Raw genomic sequence first — 21,586 nt, 5'->3', positions numbered from 1 at the left:
AGAAAACAATAGAAATGCAAGCCAACAAAGTTGTGATTGACACGAGGCTAATTAGGTGGATAGGCAGGAGAATATCAGAAGTAACATGATTTGCTTCTTATCAGCCAACATTATATTTCTGAGATATCAAAGGCTTCATTGTTACAATATTTTCACTTGTGTCCCTGTTTTCCTTTGCCTAGTATTGCTTATGATATGATCTTTGTTGACAGCCAACTCTGATAATTCTCATTTTATCAAAAAATACTTTTTAAGGTTTTGTTCTAAATTCAAGTTAAAATCATATCTGACTTAACATTGTGTATGGCCAGTGATAATGTGCTGTACTTTTCTAGTTCAAGTGTTTGAGACTTGTAACAGCGTATGTACAAGTAAAAGTAGCTAACACATAGTTCCACATTGAGGAATACATACTTTAACCAAACTGAGTCTGAAGTTTGATATGCTTCATGTATCACAAAAATGCAGTACCCAGCAAGACCTTAGAATATTACCAAGCACCTGAGTGAGATAATAGCCAAAACCAGGTAAGTGGTATTAATCCAATAAAATCCAAAATATAAAGTATAAATCAAGAGCTCTGTTAGATACAAGGCATAACCAATGACATGAACATAATTACAAGCCAGAGAATAATTAATATGTTACACCATAAACAATAATTACACAATGAAAAAACCTACTCATACACAAATCAGGTGACAGCCAATCCCACATATAATTGTGTCACTTACCCCTTCTCATACTTTTAGAGGGAGAAGATCCAGACAGTTTGGCTGGGGAAAGTGAAGATGTTTTGCTCTTAGAGGGTGAGCTTGAGGAGGACTCAGCTGAGGATGAGGGAGTATGGGAAGAAAGTCCTCGTGAGTCTGACCCTCCACAGTGGTCCTCCCCATCAGATGAATCCGAGGAATCACCAGTGAAAGGAACTGACCGGATTTGACTAGCTCGCTGCAGGTAGAAACAGTGGTGGATTAAAGTTCATCACCCAGGTTTTTTCAGTTATATATTTTTCTTTTCATACATATTCAGGCAGTATTAAGAACAGAGGACTGGGCTTTAGAGGGAATATTCTCACTTGGCCCCCTTCTCAGTTCCCTCTTTCACCACATTGTCTTCATCATACATTATATATGTATTTTTACTTTTCCAAAAGAAGGAACAGAGAAGGGGGCCCAAGTGAGGATTTTCCCTCTTAGAAGTGGGAGATCAAATTGGAGGTGGAAGGATGGAGTGAAAAAGATTTTGAGATCAGGGCCTGAACACACAGGAGGTTGAGAGGCGTGCAAAGATTAGAGTGAATTGGAACAACGTGGTATACTGGGGTCGATGTGTTGTCAATAGACTGAACCAGGGCATGTGAAATGTCTGGGGTAAACCATGGAAAGGTCTGTGGGGCCTGGATGTGGATAGGGAGCTGTGGTTTCGGTGCATTACACATGACAGCTAGTGACTGAGTGTGAACAACTGTGGCCATTTTTTTTTTTTTCTTTTGTCTCATTTTCATGGCGCTGCCTCACTGAAGCAAGGGGAAGTGATGCTGTTTCCTGTGGGATGGGGTAGCACCAGAAATGGATGAAGGCAAGCAAGTATGAATATGTACACCACGTGTATATGTGTATAATGTCTGTGTATGTGGATTTATATGTATGTATATGTATGGTTGCGAGGCGTGGGCTATGGATAGAGTTGTGCGCAGGAGGATGGATGTGCTGGAAATGAGATGTTTGAGGACAATGTGTGGTGTGAGGTGGTTTGATCAAGTAAGTAACGTAAGGGTAACAGAGATGTGTGGAAATAAAAAGAGCATGGTTGAGAGAGCAGAAGAGGGTGTTTTGAAATGGTTTGGGCACATGGAGAGAATGAGTGAGCAAAGATTGACCAAGAGGATATAAGTGTCGGAGGTGGAGGGAACGAGGAGAAGTGGGAGACCAAATTGGAGGTGGAAAGATGGAGTGAAAAAGATTTTGTGTGATCGGGGCCTGAACATGCAGGAGGGTGAAAGGAGGGCAAGGAATAGAGTGAATTGGATTGATGTGGTATACCGGGGTTGACGTGCTGTCAGTGGATTGAATCAGGGCATGTGAAGCGTCTGGGGTAAACCACGGAAAGCTGTTTAGGTATGTATATTTGCGTGTGTGGACGTAGGTATATACATGTGTATGGGGGTGGGTTGGGCCATTTCTTTCGTCTGTTTCCTTGTGCTACCTTGCAAATGCGGGAGACAGCAGCAAAAAAAAAAAAAAAAAAAAAAATGTTAATATGTTATCCCTGGGGATAGGGGAGAGAGAATACTTCCCATGTATTCCCAGTGTGTTGTAGAAGGCGACTAAAAGGGGACAAAGCAGGGGGCTGGAAATCCTCTCCCCTCGTTTTTCTTTTACTAAGAGGGAACAGAGAATGGGGCCAGGTGAGGATATTCCCTTAAAAGCCCAGTCCTCTGTTCATAACGCTACCTCACTAACATGGGAAATGGCGAATAGTATGAAAGAAAGATGTTAATATGTATATGTATGTATATGTGCATGTATGGGCATCTATGCATATATATGAGTATATGAGTGGATGGGCCATTCTTCATCTGTTTCCTGGCGCTACCTCACTGATGTGGGAAGCAGTGATTAAGTATAATAAAATGTGTGTGTGTGTGTGTGTGTGTGTGTGTGTGTGTGTGTGTGTGTGTGTGTGTGTGTGTGTGATGGAAATAAAATGCTTCAGGGCAGTATGTGGTGCCAGTTGGAGTGACTGTGTATGGAATGACAGTGCAAGAGTACCATGGCAGCAAGTGCAGTATGACTGAGTGATTTAACCAGTTATCTATCATCATTATTATACTTGATCGCCATTTCCCGCATCAGCGAAGTAGTGTCAGGAAAAAGACAAAGAATGGCTCATCCACTCACATACACACATATATATATATATACATAACTGCCCATACATGCACATATACATATCAACATATACACATATACATATATACAAATGTACAGACATATCACGCTTGTTTGCCTTCATCCATTCCTGGCGCTACCCCATCCCACAGGAAATAACATTGCTACCACTTGTTTCAGCAAGGTAGTGCCAGGAAAACAGACAAAAAAGGCCACATTTGTTAACACTCAGTCTCTAATTGTCATGTGCAAAGCAATGACACCACAGTTCCCTATCCACACCCAGCCCCCACACAACTTTCCATGGTCTACCCCAGACGTTTCACATGCCCTGGTTCAGTCCATTGACAGAACGTTGACCCCAGTATACCATATCATTCCAATTCACTCTATTCCTTGCATGCCTCTCATCCTCCTGTATGTTCAGGCCCCAATCGCTCAAAATCTTTCACTCCATCCTTCCACCTCCAATTTGGTCTCCCCCTTCTCCTTGTTCCCTCCACCTCTGACACATATGTCCTCTTTTATCAACCTCTCCTCACCCATTCTCTCGGTATGTCCAAATAATTTCAACACACCCTCTTCTGCTCTTTCAACCACACTCTATTTATTACCACAAATTTTTCTTACCCTCTCATTACTTAATCAAACCACCTCACACCACATATTGCCCTCAAACATTTAATTTCCGACATATTCATCCTCCTCCACAAAACCCTATCTATAGCCCATGCCTCACAACCATGTGATATTGTTGGAACTACTATTCCCTCAAACATACCTATTTTTGCTCTCTGAAATAATGTTCTCTCTACACACATTCATCATCGCCCTCGGAACCTTCACTTCTTCCTCACCCTATGACTCAATTCCTCTTCCATGGTTCCATATGCTGCAAAGTCCACTCCCAGATACCTAAATCACTTCCCTTTCTCCAATTTTTCTCCATTCAAGCTAACATCCCAACTAACTTGTCTCTCAAACCTGCTGAACCTAATATCCTGCTCATATTTACACTTACTCTCAACTTTCTCCTTTCACACAATTTTCCAAACTCATTTGATGCAAAATATCAACTATACTGTATTCTACTTCACACTCCAACCTACAGTTTCTTTACTAATATATCCCTCCAGTTTCCACAGTCACATCTATGAACAGACTTGTGCTTTAACAGTACTCTTGCCTCCTCCTCCTTTCTTGAATCACTCCACTAATGAAAATTGGGAAGCACTTACATATATAAAAAATTCTGGAAAACAGTTGAAAATGGGGCATGGACAAAGTCATCTATTCAACAGAAGTTTGGAAACAGTCACTAATGCACTGAATAAAACAAAATTGGTGATAAATGTCACCAATCCCTTTTGACAAAAAATATGAAAAATCACCAGTTATCAACATTTAAATATAATCAATAATGGGGGAAAATACTAATTCCTTCAGCAAGAAAGCAAGAGCTCTCTTTTCTACAGAAGGAATGCAGTAAAATCCAATCATTTCACTTGTGCCCAATTAGAATATATTTACAGATCTATCTATCCTTTTAAAAGTAGCACTTACTAGGATAACTAATGTACTCACCCCCTTAACAGCAGCATAGACAGGGACATGAATCTCAGGGTAGCTACCCAGACCAGAGGTCCTTGTCCTGCTACCTGCATCACCTGTGCTGGCAACACCTGACCCTGAGAGCCCCTCTTGTGCCACCTGAAACACAAATCACCTCCTATTATATAGTATCAAATAATAGTATCAAAAAGTGAATGAGAATTACATTATGTCCTCTTTTTTTCTATCATCAAGGCTCATTCTCTTATTCAAAGCAGGATAATGCATGCAGGATGATCCAAAAATGAATATTGATTGTTATCTTACTAGCTTAATAGAAGCTAAAAATATTTTAAGAAAAACTATTTCATTATATAAGTAGAGCTGTCATCACTTGCCTCCAGTAAAAAATAGAAATACTGCACACGATATTTTGGGTGACACTGAAAATCACATGCATGAGAAAGTAAAGCAGTAGCAGGAAAAATGTAATACTGTGTTCATGTGTGGATGCTGCTAATCACTAAGGAGAATCAACAGCATAACAGAAGATTAAGGAAGACCTGTGAAAGCAAATATGTGGACCTTCTATACAATGAGCTAGATACACTCAAAGTCCTTACCTGGTATATTCTAGACTCCCATGAAGGAAAACGATGAAGAGGAGGTGTGGGAGGCTTCTCTCCATTGGCCTCCGTGTCACCCGGCCAGCGGGCGTGATCACGGCTGGGTGTGTAAATTTCACTGTAGTCATGAGCCTCATCCTTGGCTCGCGATCTCCTACCATCATCACTCAGGTGACTATCTGCAGAGCGAGCTAACTGGCTAGAATCAGTACTTTCTGTGTTGTCATATCCATCCAGCTCTAAGTCGAGGCTGTCAGCACTCTTAGTAACGTAAGCAGGCACGCTCCCTCCCTTCTTCAGGTGCTTGGTGCGTGGCTGGGGCACAGGCTTCCGTGGGCTCTCCCCACGACTACCAGCCAAGGATCCACTCCGTGGTAAGCTGCCTGTGCTCTGTGTTAGGCTGTTGAGCATCACCTCCAAGGGGCTCTTGGGACTTAGACTCTGGGGAGTCTCTAGGTCTACTGAGCCAGAGTCTACACGCGAGTCTCTCACCCTCTTTTCATCATCATACCTCCTCCTCTCTAGACCTGTCCGTGGAACTCCATTAAGTCTGGATTTGAATCGAATTTCACCATAGTTAGCATCTGTGTCACTTGAACTGGCTCTTCTAAGTCCTGCTGGTGACCTTTAATGAAGCAATGGACATCATGAAATAAGTACATCATGGTTCAATTGGAAGAAGTAAAATTGATTATAAATAACTTGTGGACAAGCACTTATGGAATAATATGGAATAAAGAGTACAGGTTGGGCAGGTATATCAGTGTATTAACTAATAATATTGTGTACAGTGTGATTTCTAGACCTCCATTACTTCCCAGTTTACAAATCAAGTAACTGGTCTGAAAGGAAAGTGTACACTAATCCTCTTCTGTACACAGAGTCACTAATAATCAACACATTGACTGTTGCTTTAGTAAAATTGTGGTATTCTTAAAGCACAAGGAAAACCAACAAAGAAAATGTGATTTACCAGTTACATCCAGTGAATGAAATGTAATGAGGTAAGGAGATGGAGTGACAGGTCAAAAATAGATCAGTAGATATATTGAACTTTCATAACATACAAGGAATGTGGAGGATACATAGAACAAAAAATGAAAAGAGAAAGATATATGGTATGAAGAAATCATAAGAAAAAAAAGCATATGTGAGTCTCTGAGGATGGTACAGCCATGTTGTATGTTTGGCACATGACAGGCTGGTCAATAAAGAATTTAACAAAACAGAGAAAAGTTTAAGGAATACCTACTGTGCCTACTTATGAGTATATGCAATAATATATACAAACATCTAGGAGGTTGTATCTAGACTGATAAAGTTCAAGAGTTGGGACCCCGCAAGAGAATTCCCTACCCCATACTGAAAAAATAGGTATGTAGAAACATCCCACAAGGCAGAACAGGGACAAATCTGATATATGTATAGAGAAAATCTAGAAGATGGATTACACAAAAGACAGGGAGGAAATACTGTGACCAGATTTGATGCTTGAACAGACACACAAGCCAAACACTGTTGTAGTTCTTTTGGATGAAATATCCCTAAGAGGTAAACTCTACAAATATCACTTGAGGGACACATGATGGCAAGGAAGGGAAGACATACAAGAAGGAAGAGAACTGGCTCCTGTGGAAGAGAAAAGCTCTAAACTTATATAACTGTACATAATGGTAAACATTATCATTATTTCATTATATCTGATTGCCGTTCCCGCGTCAGTAAGGCAGCGCCAGGAAACACATGAAGAATATGTGTCAGAGGTGGAGGGAACAAGGAGAAGTGAGAGACCAAACTGGAGTTGGAAGGAATGGGAAACATATCAACAGGAAAAACCTGCATGGTGGTGATGACAGTTAAATTTTCTGGTCTCGATTAAACAAAGCAAATACAAATTGAAAATAAAGGTATGACTATAGGATAATTGTTAGTGTAGACGGTAGAAAGACATGCATTTTTCTGATATCATAATGTTCTAAGAAAGGAGGATTTCAATTCAGTATGAAAAAACCGATTCTGGAGCACTGGATTCACATGGAGAAAGAAACCCACAGGGATACAAGAGAGAGAGAGACACACACAGTGTAATAAAAGATGTCAAAGTTAGAGAACACAGAGATTTACTGTGAATATGGCAAAGCAAAACAACAGCAGGTCAGCATTTATACGGTATAAAAGCAAGAAATGACAAGAATAAGACAAGGAAAGAGGATCAAAGAAACTTTATAATAAGGATAATGCAAAGCAGGGAAGTGAAAATACTATAATCTCCTAAATTTTTAAGAGTACTCTGTCTGTCATAGAGCAGTTAATCATGCCAAGTGATTTAGAGGGAAGGTTACTTGTAGATAGAAAAGATGCAGGAAAATGATTGATAATTTCCTTAGTGTATTCAAAGAAAACCCTGTAACCCCAACACTAATGAAACAGGATGGAGAGGCGGCCAATGAAAATATCATTTTCAGTAGACCTAAGCAGACCTCCAAGGGAACTTGATCCTTAAGAGGAACATGCCTTATGAAGGAGTGTGCTAAAACACTAGACAGGCTACTTAAAATATTGCTCAAAAATGGCTTCAAGAGTGGTTCATTCCAAGACACTGGAGGATAGCAAATGCCATTCCGATTATTAACAAAGATCAGGAAACTACAGTGAACTACATACCAATATCTCTGATGACTGTAAGCTTTAGAATAATGTAACAGACAATCAGAAGGTGAATGGATGAATACGTACAAAGCAAAATCTAACAAAGTGAGAGGCAACGTGGTTTCTTGCAGAGATCATGTACAACAAATCTTTTGGACTTCTGCAAAAGAGTGAACTCTATTTTAGATAAAAGAGACGGAAGGGTGGATTGTGCGTTCTTGGAAAGCCAGAAGGGATTTGACACTGTCTTAAGATGTTGGTAAAGAAACCAACCAATTTTTGCCATAGGCATAAAGGGAGACTCCTTCAGTGAAATAAAAATCACCCGAGCAGAAAATACCAAGAACACATGTCGCAGGAGCCTTCTGTAAGTGGGATGGGATAACCAATGGCATGTTGCTTGGCTCTGTCTTGGGGTCACTGTGACAAAATGTAAAGAAAGAGAAGGACAAGGTCATATTAAGAAAAAAGCAGAGAACTTTACATAATTGATGTAAAAAAGTACTATACTCTTATAGCAACTACCAGTAGCCAACTTACTGCCAGAACAGCACAACAAAGAGGACATAAATTACCTGTTGGTTAATATCAAAACTACAGTCAAGTAGGGGAAATATTAATGTTATGCTATGAATACCTTGTGCAGTATTTGGGGGTCTGCTGCCCCACAGCCTGGGCTGGGCCCAGGCTTATATTAAACTAGGAGAGCATTTGGCTCAAATTTGGTCATCACACTTCATAAAAGGATCTAAAAGTCCAGAGTAGTAAAGCAATAATAGTATCTAAACCCAAGTTACAAGAGGTTAAAGGCCATGAATCTACTCATCATGGAAGAGAGGAGTCCTGATAACATCCTTTAAATCTTTCAATCAGAGATGATAATGAAAGTGAATTAGAGAAAGGTAAAGAAAAAGCAGGACAAGGTCATATCATGATACAAAGCAATGAACTTTTCATAAGTGATGTAAAGAAGGGTTTTACTCTTAAAGCAACTACTTTGTGACACATAGGTTTAAATTTGTCTATCTTGGAGGAAAAAGTGTGGGGTGACCTGATCATAACCTTTAAGTTTTTAAAACAGATTGATGACATAGACAGTGTACAATTCTTTGAGAGATGTAGGGATAGAGCAACCAGAGGATTAGCACAAAATTAAGCAATAAGCAAATTAAAAAAGATGAAGTACTTTTATAGTATAATAGTGGATGAATGGAAAAGAGTGACTGAGGACATGGTTAATGTAGACAGCATACATAAATCTCAGAAATTGTATGATGGTAAAGAATGTTCAAGCACTAGGGCCCTATTAGTGAAAAACACCCTCCTCATACAATACAAATCGGTAATTATGGATAACAGAGAGCACATTGAGGGTGCATATGATGCACAAACTGGCTACATTAGGAGATAGACTGATTACAAATCTGACTTATGAACAGAGAGGCACCATATAAATGACAAAGTGTATCTGATGTATGTGCACACACATCAAGACAAAGTAAAGAAATATTTGACCCATGTAAACATACTAACCAATTGTTTGAAGTATGTACAGATACTGTGCACACTACAAGACAGCCTGGAAATGGACCCAATGTAAAAGCACAAACATAGTCGAGAAGAGACTGGCAATAGGCTTAACACATTAACATTCGCACACAAGAACACATATTCAAAATGGCCTTCATGCAAATACACTAACAAATCAACAGGAAACTAGTGACTGACCTAGACTTGGAGCGACGGTCTCGACCAAGTGTAGCAGGACGGGATGGGATGTAATCTGCCTCATTGCGACCATCAGGCAAAGATTCGTCACTGTCAGGCCGGTCACCCTCAAAGCTACCTCTTGAAGAGTCCTGAAGGGAAGACATGTTGGTAAGATTCATTCCAGGAGCTACCACTAGAGGAAGAATGAGGATCTGGGGAAGGGAAATTTGGAAGCAATGATAGTGGAGAGACAATGAAAAAAAAAGATACAGGAAACAGGAAAGATATAACACTTAAGATGAGTAACAAAGGATGAACTATAAGAAAAAAAGGAATGAGACAGGCAGAGGGAAGGGTGAGAGGCATGGGAAAGAAAAAAGATGATTAACTATAAGAGGCAGGAGAAAGAAAGGGGACTAAAAGATGAGGGAAGAGAAAAATATACCTGTAAAAGCAGCTTTAGAGGTAAAAGAAAAAAGTTATGAAAGAAAAGGGAAGGGTAAAAGATGAGGGAAGGATAAAGGAAGAGAAGTTAAGAGGAGTGGGAAGGGTAAGATAATCAAGGATAAAAGGACAACGAAAAAAAGGATAAAAGAACAACGAAAAACAGGAAAAGACAAAAAAAAAGACGAAAGGAGAGAGAGGGAAGGATAGGAAAGAAAAAGAGGTAAGAAAAGGATAAAGCATGAGTATATGATATAAGGAAAGCATAAAAGGCAAAAAAAAGGACACAAGATAGGGGAATGGTATGAAAAAAAAAAAGGGAAAGGAAAGACATATTTTACGTGGGAAGGGCAAAAGATGAGGAAAAGATATGAGATGAGAGAGACAAAACAGAGGTAAGACAAGGATATGAAATGAGGAACTTACAAAAATGAGACAAGATGAGGAAAGAACACCATACCAGATGAGTGATGGATACAAGATGAGGATATCATTCAAATGCAGGATATCCTGGAAGAGAATGATATGTGATGATGGGACAGGGGACAAAAGAACGTGAGAGAAAAACACAAGATAAACGAAGCATACCTGACAAAGAAAGAAAAAGAGATGGGGAATGATACGAGATGAGAAAAGCGCATGAAGCGAGGGAAGGATATGAGTTTTGGGAAGGATATAAAGAAACTGGGAAGAGTATGAAATGAGACAAAGATATGAAGTGAGGTAAAAATATGATACATGGGAAGGAAACGAAAGAAAGGAAACACAAGATGCGAGGGAAAGACGTGAGGCACGGGAAAGATGGGAGAGTAGGCAAAGATATATGGTGAGAGAAAGATATGATGTGGAGGAAGGACACAATATGAAGGTTGGATGAAAAAAAAAAAAGTGGTAGGGTTACTAGGAAAGGGAAGGATACCAAGCAAGGGAAGAATAGCTGGCAAAGGAATGATAACAAGCTTGGGAAGGATATGTGGTGGGGGACATAAACTAGTCTTGAGATGGACATGAGGCAAGTGAAGAGTGAAGAGTGGAAGATAAAGGGGAGATCCGAAATATATGATGGTGCCATGAGGAAACAGCTGCTTATGCAAATGATGGGTAGATAGAAAAACAATTGTTGTAGGAAGAGACAGGATGGTGATATAAGGGAAAAAGCTGCAGCACAGAGGGTGATAGGTAATGAAAGACAAAGCTGCTGTAGGAATTAATGATGGAAAAAGCTGCTGCAGGAAGTGATGGCATGATGAAAGTGATGAAACAGCAGCCATGGGAAATGATGGGGTAGTAAGTAAGACGATAAAAGCTGCTGCAGGAAGTGATGAAGTAATGCCAGTAAGAAAACAACTAAAAAATTGATATAGTGGTGACAGCAAGGAAAAGCTGCTGTAGGAATTAATGATGGAAAACAGCTGCTGTAGTAAGTGATGGCATGAAGAAAGTGATGAAACAGAAGCCATGGGAAGTGATGGGGTAGTAAGTGTGACGATAAAAGCTGCTGTAGGAAGTGATGAAGTAATGCCAGTAAGAAAACAACTACAAAAATGATGGTATAGTGATAGTAAAGAAAACAGCCTTTACAGAGAGTGATGGGGTCATTATAATGAGGAAACAACAGTTACAAGAAATGGGGGTATGTGAGAGGGAAACAGCTTTTATAGGAAGTGATGGGGTGATGACAGTGAGGAACCAGCAGCTGTAGAAGAATGAGTGGTGATAGTGATAGGATTGGGAAAGCAAGGAAACAGCTGCGCTGAAAATGATGTAATGGTGCTGAAGAGGAAACAGCTGCTGCAGGAAGTGATAAGGTGGGGATAGCAAGGAAATGGTTGCTGCTGAATATAATGTAAGAGAGAAAACAGTTGCTGCAGGGAGTGATGGGGTGGTGGTGCCTACCTACCGATGATGAGATACTGCCTGAGGCAGAGCAAGCATGCAGTGCTCATTATGCTTGATCCATGGTGTTATTGTCTTTAGCTAATTACTGTTTCTACTTAGCTATCTTAGGATGATCCTGTATTTTCTTCGACCAGCTGTCAAATTTTTGCGTGGTTTTATGCTTACACCAGACATATTCTTTATCTTACTAAGGGGAACAGTGAAGAGTGTCTCCAAATTTCTTGCAGGTGCTCAAAGTTTTATTTGGAGTCTTTCCAATACACAGCCAGTAACATTTATACATATAATCTCTTTCTTCACACATGTGAGGCTCTTGGAATCATCTATTTCCTGTCTGCTTGTTTGATATCAGCATTTATTCTTTTTGTCTTTTCTGGTAATTCTGGTGTTCTATTCTCTCAATTCTAATTGTAAAGTGTGTCTAGATTCTCTCGAGCTTTGCTGCTTGGGTAAACACCAGCCATTTTCACCAACAGCTTTTATTCTTTTGTACAAAATCAACATTTTTATCATCAGCTTTCTACCTTTGGCAGGAAAGTTTTCATCATATCATTCATTACCTACCTTGACTATAAAATCTTATCGCTCTTTAAATCTAAACTTCTCATTTGTGATGTTGCATAGATCTTTGACATTTGCTGTTCCTATATCTTTATCTGATGGGCCTGTGTGTAATATCACCAGGAGTGTATACTGTGGAAAATTTTAAGTAAACCTGGGTCTTGAGACAAAGAGCAAGACTGTCTTTAGGAATAACTCACAATATCCTTGGCATCATTTTACTAAAACTAATTAAGCCAATTAAACGAACTAGCTACAGATGGCTCAGCTCAGACTCTTAACATGGAAAAAATATGGTTGAATTACAAAAAGACAGAAAACACTGGTTTGGGATAAACATTTTCAATTATATCAGATTTCTTGAAGGAGTTCCATTATACCTCTTTGAGACTGACTGTATGTAATGGCTCTTTCATTAATAAGTTAATATTTCTCAATGAAATAATCCCATCTGAGAAAGGAGATTAAAAAGAAGCAAATTACTAACAAGCTCAACAATGATTAAGAATAAACTTTCTGATTTAGGAGCTTCAGCATCATAGGTACAGATCAAAGGAAGAAGGGGGTCTGTTGGGGCAGGAGCTAAACAGAGATACAGGGGCAAGATAATTCAATAAGTTGGGGGTGTTAGAAAGGAGAGGTTATGAAGGAGAATTTTGATTATGATGATGGAACACAGATGAGAAGGCCCAGACTATATGATCATCTCAGTTAATATGGAGGCTTTGGATGGGGAACAATTATGAAAAGGATGAATTACAATGATGATGTATGAAGACTATGGGGGATGATGGGCCTGTGGTATGATGACCAGGGGAATAACGAAAAGCATAAGGCATAATAATCATAAAGAATGACAAGTACGATGAGTGACTGGGAACAGAGGATCATATGGAATGATAGGCAAGAGAAGGTTGATAATGAGTGGAAGGGATTATAAACAAGGAACAAAGAACATGTGATAAAAAACACTAGGGATTATACTGAAAGAAAGAAACTGATGAACAATCACATGACTGGAAGACAACAAGGATGGAGAATCATCATTACAAGGCTCCGACAATGAGACCTCCCTCAATGAACAAAAAAATTCTACTTGACTGATCATAAAGATGTCTACTAATGCTTCAGTACAAAATGGCTCTAAACAGTCTTAATATGAATATGAAAAATAGCATGAGGGGGAGGGGGGAGGTCTGGTATACATGACTAGCTGGGTTGAAAGACAAGTGAAATTAGGTGATAACACTTTTTGTGGAAGTGCTAATTCAAAACTGTGTACAGTAGGCATGAATAGGGAGGGGATCTGGATGCTGAAGACCGTTGAACTTCAAACTACTCTGACATCACAAAACAAGCCAGGAGAATGGTGTACATGCAACTAGTGACAGATGTTAAATCTGAAATTCCTGATGATAAAAATCTAAAACCAATGTAAAGCTAAGCAGAACTGGAGAAAAATATTTCTTTTACTAGAAACATAGGTGTAGCTGTTGTGGTTAAATGCTACAGAAGTGACCAATGACATAAATAATGACTTGAATAATATTTAAACTTACCTTGTGCTCTCGACTGTCCAACTGATCAACATTATATATGTGAAAACGCATGTAAAACTATAAAAAAAATAAATCAGGAGGCTTGGCAAAAAAATTAATAAATACAAGTAGATCTCCAGTCCAAATATCCATAGTCTGAAAACATTCAGAATGTGAATGCCCATGCATTAAGATTCCTGAAAAATTGGCATGAGTTTCTAATAACTGAATTTGAGAAAGTAGGGCAAGGAATAGAGTGAATTGGAGCGATGTGGTATACCGGGGTTGACGTGCTGTCAGTGGATTGAATTCAGGGCATGTGAAGCGTCTGGGGTAAACCATGGAAAGCTGTGTAGGTATGTATATTTGCGTGTGTGGACGTATGTATATACATGTGTATGGGGGTGGGTTGGGCCATTTCTTTCGTCTGTTTCCTTGCGCTACCTCGCAAACGCGGGAGACAAAAAAAAATACTCCAATCATTTTTTTGCCCATGTTCTAGCTTTAAAATTGCTTACACCAAGCATCAGGAACCTAGTACTTCATCTGTATAACAACAGACAAATTTTGTGTTTGTCTAAATCATACTTGTCAGAAGCAAAGACAAAGAGGAATTTTGGGTAAGTACAATAAATGTTTTTGAAATGCTTTAAACATTATCTATTTAACCTATACTTCATAAAAACAACAGAAAACAGTATCTATAGCCTGAGAAAACACAAGATCTGAACACTAGTCAGTCCCAAACAACTTGGGCTGGAGTTGAACTACCTGTACTACATAGAAAGGTAAATACAAAGTAACAACTTGAAAGTATTTAAAGAATAAATAAAGAACTAATGAAAACTTAATATGAAATGATTATTCCCACAGTATTAAACGTACAAAACCTAAATGGCAATCTCAAAGTTCTAAAAAAGCTTCTAGCTTCCTCCAAAATAACACACGACAATCAAGCTCCCCAAAAACATAGTTTCCAGCCTATCAAACGACCATACTATCTACTAAAAATGACAACATTGGGCTTAGCTTTCCAAAAAAGAACTTGTTTCCAAGCTTTAAATAATAGTTATAAAAACATACTCGACAATCCAACTCTCCAAAAATCACAATGTCTAGAGCTTCAAATATCTTCAAAATCCACTAGGCCTCCAACCTAAATAGAGAAATTCCAATTATTCCTAACCACAGCCCTTTAGCTCTTCTACAAGCACTTTAAACTTTCCATCAGCAATGAGGCAAGTACCAAATGAATTCAGCAACTCTCTCACTTAACCTGGTCTACAAGTGGTCTACAAAATGAAGGTAGCTTGTCTCCCCTTAAAGTGGAGAGTGTGGTATGCTTACTAATAAAGAATACCCTTTCAGAAAGATTCTCAGATTCAAATAATTCTGACAGATCTTAACACCTCACTTCCTCAAGAAATGCAGCATAAATTTCTTCAAATGCATTTCCTGCAGTTTCCAACCTTTATACTAGAAAATTAATCTGCACACAGACTGGTAAAATACAAAAACTATAAAACCTTAACTAACTCTTGAAATACATTCTACGTTAATGTCATACTCCTTGGAGATATTCTGTAATGCCCAATAGAAGATACTTAAATCTTTCTCACTCTGATTCTCTAATACCATTAAACAGTTGAAGTCAAGACTTCTTTCAGATAATCATTTACTTTGTAATCTTTTGATAAAACTTTACCATCACTCACTAAACCACCATATCATCTGAAATGCAAGTATAGCAATATAATGAGTCACTTCAGAACACTGAATAATCATAATCACTAATCCTTTGTCCTTGGTGTTTAAAACACAGTCCTTCAAACAAATGACATCACTTATGACTTGCATTAACAATTTACCAAAATTGTACTTAAGGTTATGTGAAATGGATCATTCACAAGAAACGACCCTTGTCTGATGTCTGTTTCTACTACAGGCAGAATATCAAAATTCCATTATCCTAGGAGCTTGTCAATGAACAGCTTTTGGACTCAGACTTCAGAAATGTGGTAAATGGATTAGGCACTGAACATACCATAGCAGCATTTTTTATACCTAATGCAGGTCTTATATGTTAATACATTTATCACTATACAGTCCCTAGGCTACACCTTCATGGCTGCACTACACTCAGTAGCAAGGACAGGAGGGACTCCTTCGAAGAGAAGTGTTCTTTGATGAGTTGATGAGACTATTCAGTTTTGTCAACTGACAATGACAGAGCCTAGCTAAAGGTGATATTTCCCCTCATGGTGTAACCTCAAGAAGACAGAGTCTGGTAACATCAATCAATGTTTTTTGCTTACTATACATACATGTAACTATACATAAATCATTTAATCTACATTTACTGAAATTATTTACTGGAAACTCATGCTCTATGCTGACTACAATCTTGAATGTGTTGGACCATGGATTTTGGGAGTTTGTGGATTATGATATAAAGAATTTTCAATATTCTACCAGTGGTAGAGTATACCTCCATAAGAGCCACCCACTAAAAAATGCCACAATAACAAACTGCAATCACAAACAAATGGGTTATGAGAAAAAAATTTCAAATACATTCATATACAAAGGGTATGCTTCCCTTATGGAAAGTTTTCTTCAAAGCTATGCATTTCACACCAAACAAAATCAACAAGAAGCTAATACAGGTGTTAACCAAAATATCAGAAGCTAGCATTTGTGCCAAGACATACATGTTTTTTCGAAGTCATTCCCTCTGGGATATAATCATGATAGTATTTCCTCTTATAAAATGCTTTTTTCAAGCTAATATCAAAGAGAAACTAAAAAGACCAAAATCAACAAGTTTGTAACTAGAAAGATTTCAAAATTCACTGGAAACAATTAAAAACTGATGTGTTTTTAGGAATGACTTGGAATAATAATATGATAATAATAATAATAATAATAATAATAATAATAATAATAATAATAATAATAGCAATAATAAAACAAATAATAATACAGCAACAGCAGTGGTAAGTGTGCCTACACTTTCAGGTGCTGAGCATATGATCCTATAAGCCACACCCTTCAAGCCTTAACCCCACTCCATCCTCCCACAAGCACCCCAAGCATTACCACAAACAGCACCTCCATACCTTAGGTAGACTTAGGGACCTCCTTTTCCATAACCTCTGGAAGGAGAGTTGAAAATGGGGTGAAGATGAGTTTGCAGAACTGGGAAGCATGTAATGCACTCAATCTTACAACATAAATCCAAATTGAACATGACCTTTGCTAAAATTTTACATGTAATCTATCCTGGTGTTTTTCACTTGATTACCATATTTTGTGAGCTGACTTGTGATACAGCATCTAATCACCTTATTTCTTCATTCTATGAACAGTACCAAGCATGAACCATCACTCCTTATCCAGGGATATCTATCATCAGTGGAACTTAATCCTTTACTGGAAAGGTTATCCTCATGTTCCTGCTCCCTCCCTGATCATAGTGAAGAAACCTCTCCATACAAGAATTAGTTTATGAAACTGGATTTGGTTTGAAGTTTTATGTACCTGAGTCATGAATTCAAGCACATGTCTTTTCTTTACCTTGCTTACAATTAATTCAAGTGCAGATGCACAAGGAAATGACATACTAATTACAATTAAAGCAGTGTAATGGTACAATAAGAATCTTATTATAATTTGAATAATTTATTAGTGCACCTACCTACTTACTAGCACCTAATACCATATCTACCATATTGTGCCAATGCAAGAGAGAGAGAGAGAGAGAGAGAGAGAGAGAGAGAGAGAGAGAGAGAGAGAGAGAGAGAGAGAGAGAGGAGAAAAGGAGTAAAAAGAGAAGAGAGAAAGAAAAGAGAAAAGAGAAAGAGAGAAGAGAAGAGAAGAGAAGAGAGAGAGAGAGAGAGAGAGAGAGAGAGAGAGAGAGAGAGAGAGAGAGAGAGAGAGAGAGAGAGAGATTTCAGTTTCAGACTTGACACATTTATTTTCATTGTATGAAATGTATCCACACCCTGCACGCAACAGTTAAATACTTTATAGAATGTTGTACAAGTAATGCATCTTCAATTGGGACAAATGGAAAGTACTAGTTTAAAATCTAATGGCCTTCTAGTGCAATATGTCAATTTGAATGCTCATGCCAAAAACTCACGCAACACTGGACTTCTGCAGCACCAAGAAAATAATCAGACTGACTCAGTAGGCATGAAGCTCTCCAGGAATTTATCACAGTCCAAACATTGAAAACTTTTTGTAAGGTTAATTTCTCCACCTTGCATGTTTCATGACTTTTTTTCTCCCACTATATAAATAAATAAATACATCGAAGCTTCAAATATTTTTCTCCCACTACATTAATTGTTACACTGAAGTTTAACCTTTTTCCTCCCTCTACATAAATAGTTACACCAAAACTCATCATTAACGCGAGAAGAATATAACCTGATTCCTTTTTAAGTATTAAAAGACAAACTGGTCTGGGTACTATTGCAGCCCACTTAAAAACACAAAAGTTCTATTTCTAGAATTCTAAGAATGCTTTACTCAATGATACATTCATGTATTTCATTATGGAACTTTCATGATGATGAATATTTCAACATAAAATATATATCAAAAGAAAGGACAAGGTTTCACAGAAAATTGCTTGACATAAACATCAGGCAATTATACATATGTAAAGACATATTTGCTATGAACACAAAAATACTGGCTGATGATGTAGCCTTACAATGCAGTTTTCAGGTATTGATTCAAAATGCAGTTTTCCAGGTAAAGTACATCATACCCACACAAGCCAGACTATAAAGAGTCTAAATAAAAAAGCAAAACAAAAAACAATAGGCTAGATAAGGCTGGGTTGTTAGACTGGTCACATAAGGTTAGACACGGTGACTCTGTCTCGTGGAAATCTTGAACATGACACTACAAGGTTAAGTAAGGTGACTCTCTATCATGGAAATCTTCAACATGACACTAAATCATGGCTTTCATTGGTTATCTGTTAAATGACACCCATTATAACAATAACAATTAATTTGTCACTGCATCTGACTTCATTGGTTATCTGTTAAATGAAACCCATTATAACAATAACAATTAATTTGTCATTGCGTCAAGATGATAATGGTTATGTCCTATAATGTATTAATATATAAACAGTGTAATACAGTGTGATTATATAATTTGTTAACCGTTTTAAAAGTATTGAAGTAAACACTATAAAAAAATACAGCAAACCATTTTCTCTCTCAAGCAAACTACATTCTTGTTTTCTGTTAGATTCAGAACAATTACCATCATGAGTTCCTCCAATACTTATGAAAATATTAAAATGTTGAGCCACCGATTCACTGCAAATTTGACTAGAAAACTAAATGCCAAATATTTCGATGTTCTGAAACCCTTTAAGTTGGACTTACCAGGACCTGATGTTTACAAAGTAACCTTAACGAGTCATCTAATGCGGAACTTACAGAGCCTAACTTTGTCTCATCGGTCAACACACAAAACGGATATCCCATATGGATTTGCTGTATAGTATATGGCCCACAGATACAACCACTGATAATCGTATTTGGCAGACAGACTATTTACATCTTAATTATCGAACAACTACCTGAACTAATTTCTTACTCATCATTCTTTACAACATGCATTCGTGCTGAATATGATCTAAAGCAAGTCCTTTAAATTATCTTTACAAAACCAGTGCAAATTGCAATGACTTTATAAAGGTAATATGTGGGCACACTGTACAATCAACGCTCTCAGGAGCAGTCTAAGCCGATGGGTAGCAAAGGCAAATTTATTAAAAAAAGGGTCCTTACCTCAGTGTCTCTATCCTTGTCTGTGTGCATGGTGGACAGGTGAGCCAGCCGGCCGCGCAGCAACTCAAGCTGTACGTTGCACTTTGCATTCTGTTCCCGAAGGTGAGCGTTCTGGTCCTCCAGCTGGTAAGGTGAAGGTGGTAGACAGGTAAGTATCAACCAGTTAAGTAAAAGGTAGAAAATAAGGGATGGTTAATGAAGTCCTGCTAACACTAGCTGCACAAAAAGTGGGAGGATTTTACAGTCGGTGAGTAGGATTTGGGTGAATTGTTCAGGACACCTATTCAAAAATTATGATCAGATGATCAGAGCTTCTTTTAACATCCTCCTAAGTGCTGAGGCATTTGCCACAACACTGAAAGGGAATTCTCCAAATATACCCCTTGAGACATCAAACTATGCCCTATATGGAATTTTTTTTCCTTCTCTCCAGAAAATTCCTTAGAAGATGCTTTGGGTATAATGGTTGCATATCCTGTGCTCCCTGGAGGGGACAATATGGCAAAATTGTTGCTGGTTATTGGCTATGTTTGTGAAGCATGGGGAGAAAGATTCAGAGCAGCACAAGGGAGAGAGATTCAGTGCAGCAAAGAGAGAGATTTTGTGTTGTATGGAGAGATGTTCACTGCTCCACTGGGAGAGAGGTTCATTGTTCCACTGGGAGAGGTTCATCACTAAACAAGCAGAGAGGTTTTAGTGTTTCACAGGAAAAGGTGTATAGTGCTGTAAGGAGAGATGTTCAGTACTGAAGGGGGAGAGATACAGTGTTCCAAGGAGAGAGAGGTTCAGTCCTGCACAAGGATAGAGGTTCATTGCTTCGTGGGAAGAGAGGCTCCATGCTGCATGGAAAGAGGTGTACAGAATTGGAGGGGAAGAAGTATAGTGTTGCAAGGGGAGGAGTTCAGTGCCACATAGGGAGGAGGTTCAGCACAGCATGGAGAGAGATACAGTGCTGCAGTGCAAGAGAGGTTTGTTGCTGCATGGAGAGAAAGGTTACATGTTGTACAAGAAAGGTTCCTAAACAGGGGGAGCAGTCCAGTGTTGGAAGGGGAGAGGTTCAATGCTACAAGGGGAGAAAGGTTCAATACTGCATAGGAACAGAAGTTGAAAGGTACACTGCATTGCAGAGCTGCATAAGAAGAGAATTCAATGCTGTAGAAAACTGCAGTGCTGCACAAGGAGGGGAAATGAAATGCTGTAGGCAGCTGCAGCTCTGCATCAAGAAACAGGAAAAAAAAAAGCAGGGGAGAGAGAGAGAGAGAGAGAGAGAGAGAGAGAGAGAGAGAGAGAGAGAGAGAGAGAGAGAGAGAGAGAGAGAGAGAGAGAGAGCTGACACAGCCACCACAAGTCACTAGCAATATTTAATGGCACAGTTCAGCCAGAAACATGTACCAAAGGACAGTTGGAGGCAAGAGGTGAGAGTAGGGAAGAGGTGAGGTGGAGGTCAGGGTAGCGAGTGAGAGGCAGGTGAAGCAGATGGGTCAATGAGCCACTCTGCAATTACACCGTAACATATGGTTGATGTGCCCCATCTATTGGGTCAACTTTACTGTGTATACGACGCATTTATACAATATGCTTCCAAGGGTCTCAAAGATTTCCTTAAATGTAATCCCAAGTGGTATAAAGGAATACCACAAAAAAATACCACGTGTTATAGAAATATCACAGCTATATTCCTCTCTCTCTCGCCCTCTCTACAGTTTACAAAGTAAAAAAAAAAAAAAAAAAAACACGTTCGCCATTTCTGGTGTTACCTAGGTAGCACCAAGAACTGTCAAAGGCCACATTCACAAACATCCATTCACTAGCTTGTTGTCCACTACAGCTCCCCATTCACAACCAGACCCTACACACTTTTCCATCGTTTTCCCCTGCCACACATGCCCTAG

General features: G+C 38.7%; 1 protein-coding gene across 6 annotated transcripts in view; it reads right to left on the bottom strand.

The window, feature by feature from the left end:
* Positions 1-21,586, bottom strand: part of LOC139755396 (uncharacterized protein CG43867) — a 1,135,206-nt gene that overhangs the window by 101,977 nt on the left and 1,011,643 nt on the right. For all 6 annotated transcript variants that reach the window (XM_071673657.1, XM_071673658.1, XM_071673659.1 and 3 more), the window contains 6 exons: positions 19,695-19,817; positions 16,992-17,027; positions 9,449-9,579; positions 5,069-5,696; positions 4,479-4,604; positions 735-951 (listed from right to left, as the gene is read on the bottom strand). In XM_071673657.1, the coding sequence (XP_071529758.1) occupies positions 735-951; positions 4,479-4,604; positions 5,069-5,696; positions 9,449-9,579; positions 16,992-17,027; positions 19,695-19,817 (1,261 nt within the window). The remainder of the gene's footprint in view (positions 1-734; positions 952-4,478; positions 4,605-5,068; positions 5,697-9,448; positions 9,580-16,991; positions 17,028-19,694; positions 19,818-21,586) is intronic.

This window comes from Panulirus ornatus, chromosome 19 (assembly GCF_036320965.1).
Source record: "Panulirus ornatus isolate Po-2019 chromosome 19, ASM3632096v1, whole genome shotgun sequence".
Lineage (NCBI taxonomy): Eukaryota > Metazoa > Arthropoda > Malacostraca > Decapoda > Palinuridae > Panulirus > Panulirus ornatus.
This window is presented reverse-complemented; position numbering and strand designations above follow the sequence as displayed.